Source organism: Ceratina calcarata, unplaced genomic scaffold (assembly GCF_001652005.2).
Source record: "Ceratina calcarata isolate Rehan_Ccalc_2016 unplaced genomic scaffold, ASM165200v1 scaffold25233, whole genome shotgun sequence".
Classification (NCBI taxonomy): Eukaryota; Metazoa; Arthropoda; class Insecta; order Hymenoptera; family Apidae; genus Ceratina; species Ceratina calcarata.
This window is the reverse complement of record NW_017147273.1, coordinates 1-289: the sequence shown is the minus strand read 5'-3', so window position 1 is coordinate 289 and position 289 is coordinate 1. Positions and strand designations below refer to the sequence as shown.

General features: G+C 36.7%; 1 protein-coding gene across 1 annotated transcript; it reads right to left on the bottom strand.

The window, feature by feature from the left end:
- Positions 1 to 4: 4 nt before the first annotated feature.
- On the bottom strand, positions 5 to 285 carry LOC108623130 (inositol-3-phosphate synthase-like; the record flags this gene model as incomplete). The annotated part of the gene is made up of 2 exons (XM_018021438.1): positions 5 to 67; positions 130 to 285. Coding segments are annotated over 2 exons (219 nt in total), but the record flags the coding sequence as incomplete, so codon positions are not given.
- Positions 286 to 289: the final 4 nt, after the last annotated feature.

The following is a 289-nucleotide window of genomic DNA, read 5'->3' as shown; positions in this document are numbered from 1 at the left end:
TCTCTCCTGGTTCATAAAGAATTCTATTTGACTGCACCATATCGTCTACGACGTTCCTTTTTGATATCTAAAACAATAAAATTTCGTTATGGAATCGAACTAAATTTACTATTCTTTAATCAACCTTACCTCTTTCGATCGGAATTGTTGAGGAGCAGTCAAATTGTATCCATCGTTATTTCCAAGGTGATTATAGCTGACGATCGATTCTGGCTTGATATCCGCAGACACTAAGAAGTTCACGAGCACTGATTTCAATTTCGTTTGTTCGGATTTAAAGTCATCACCG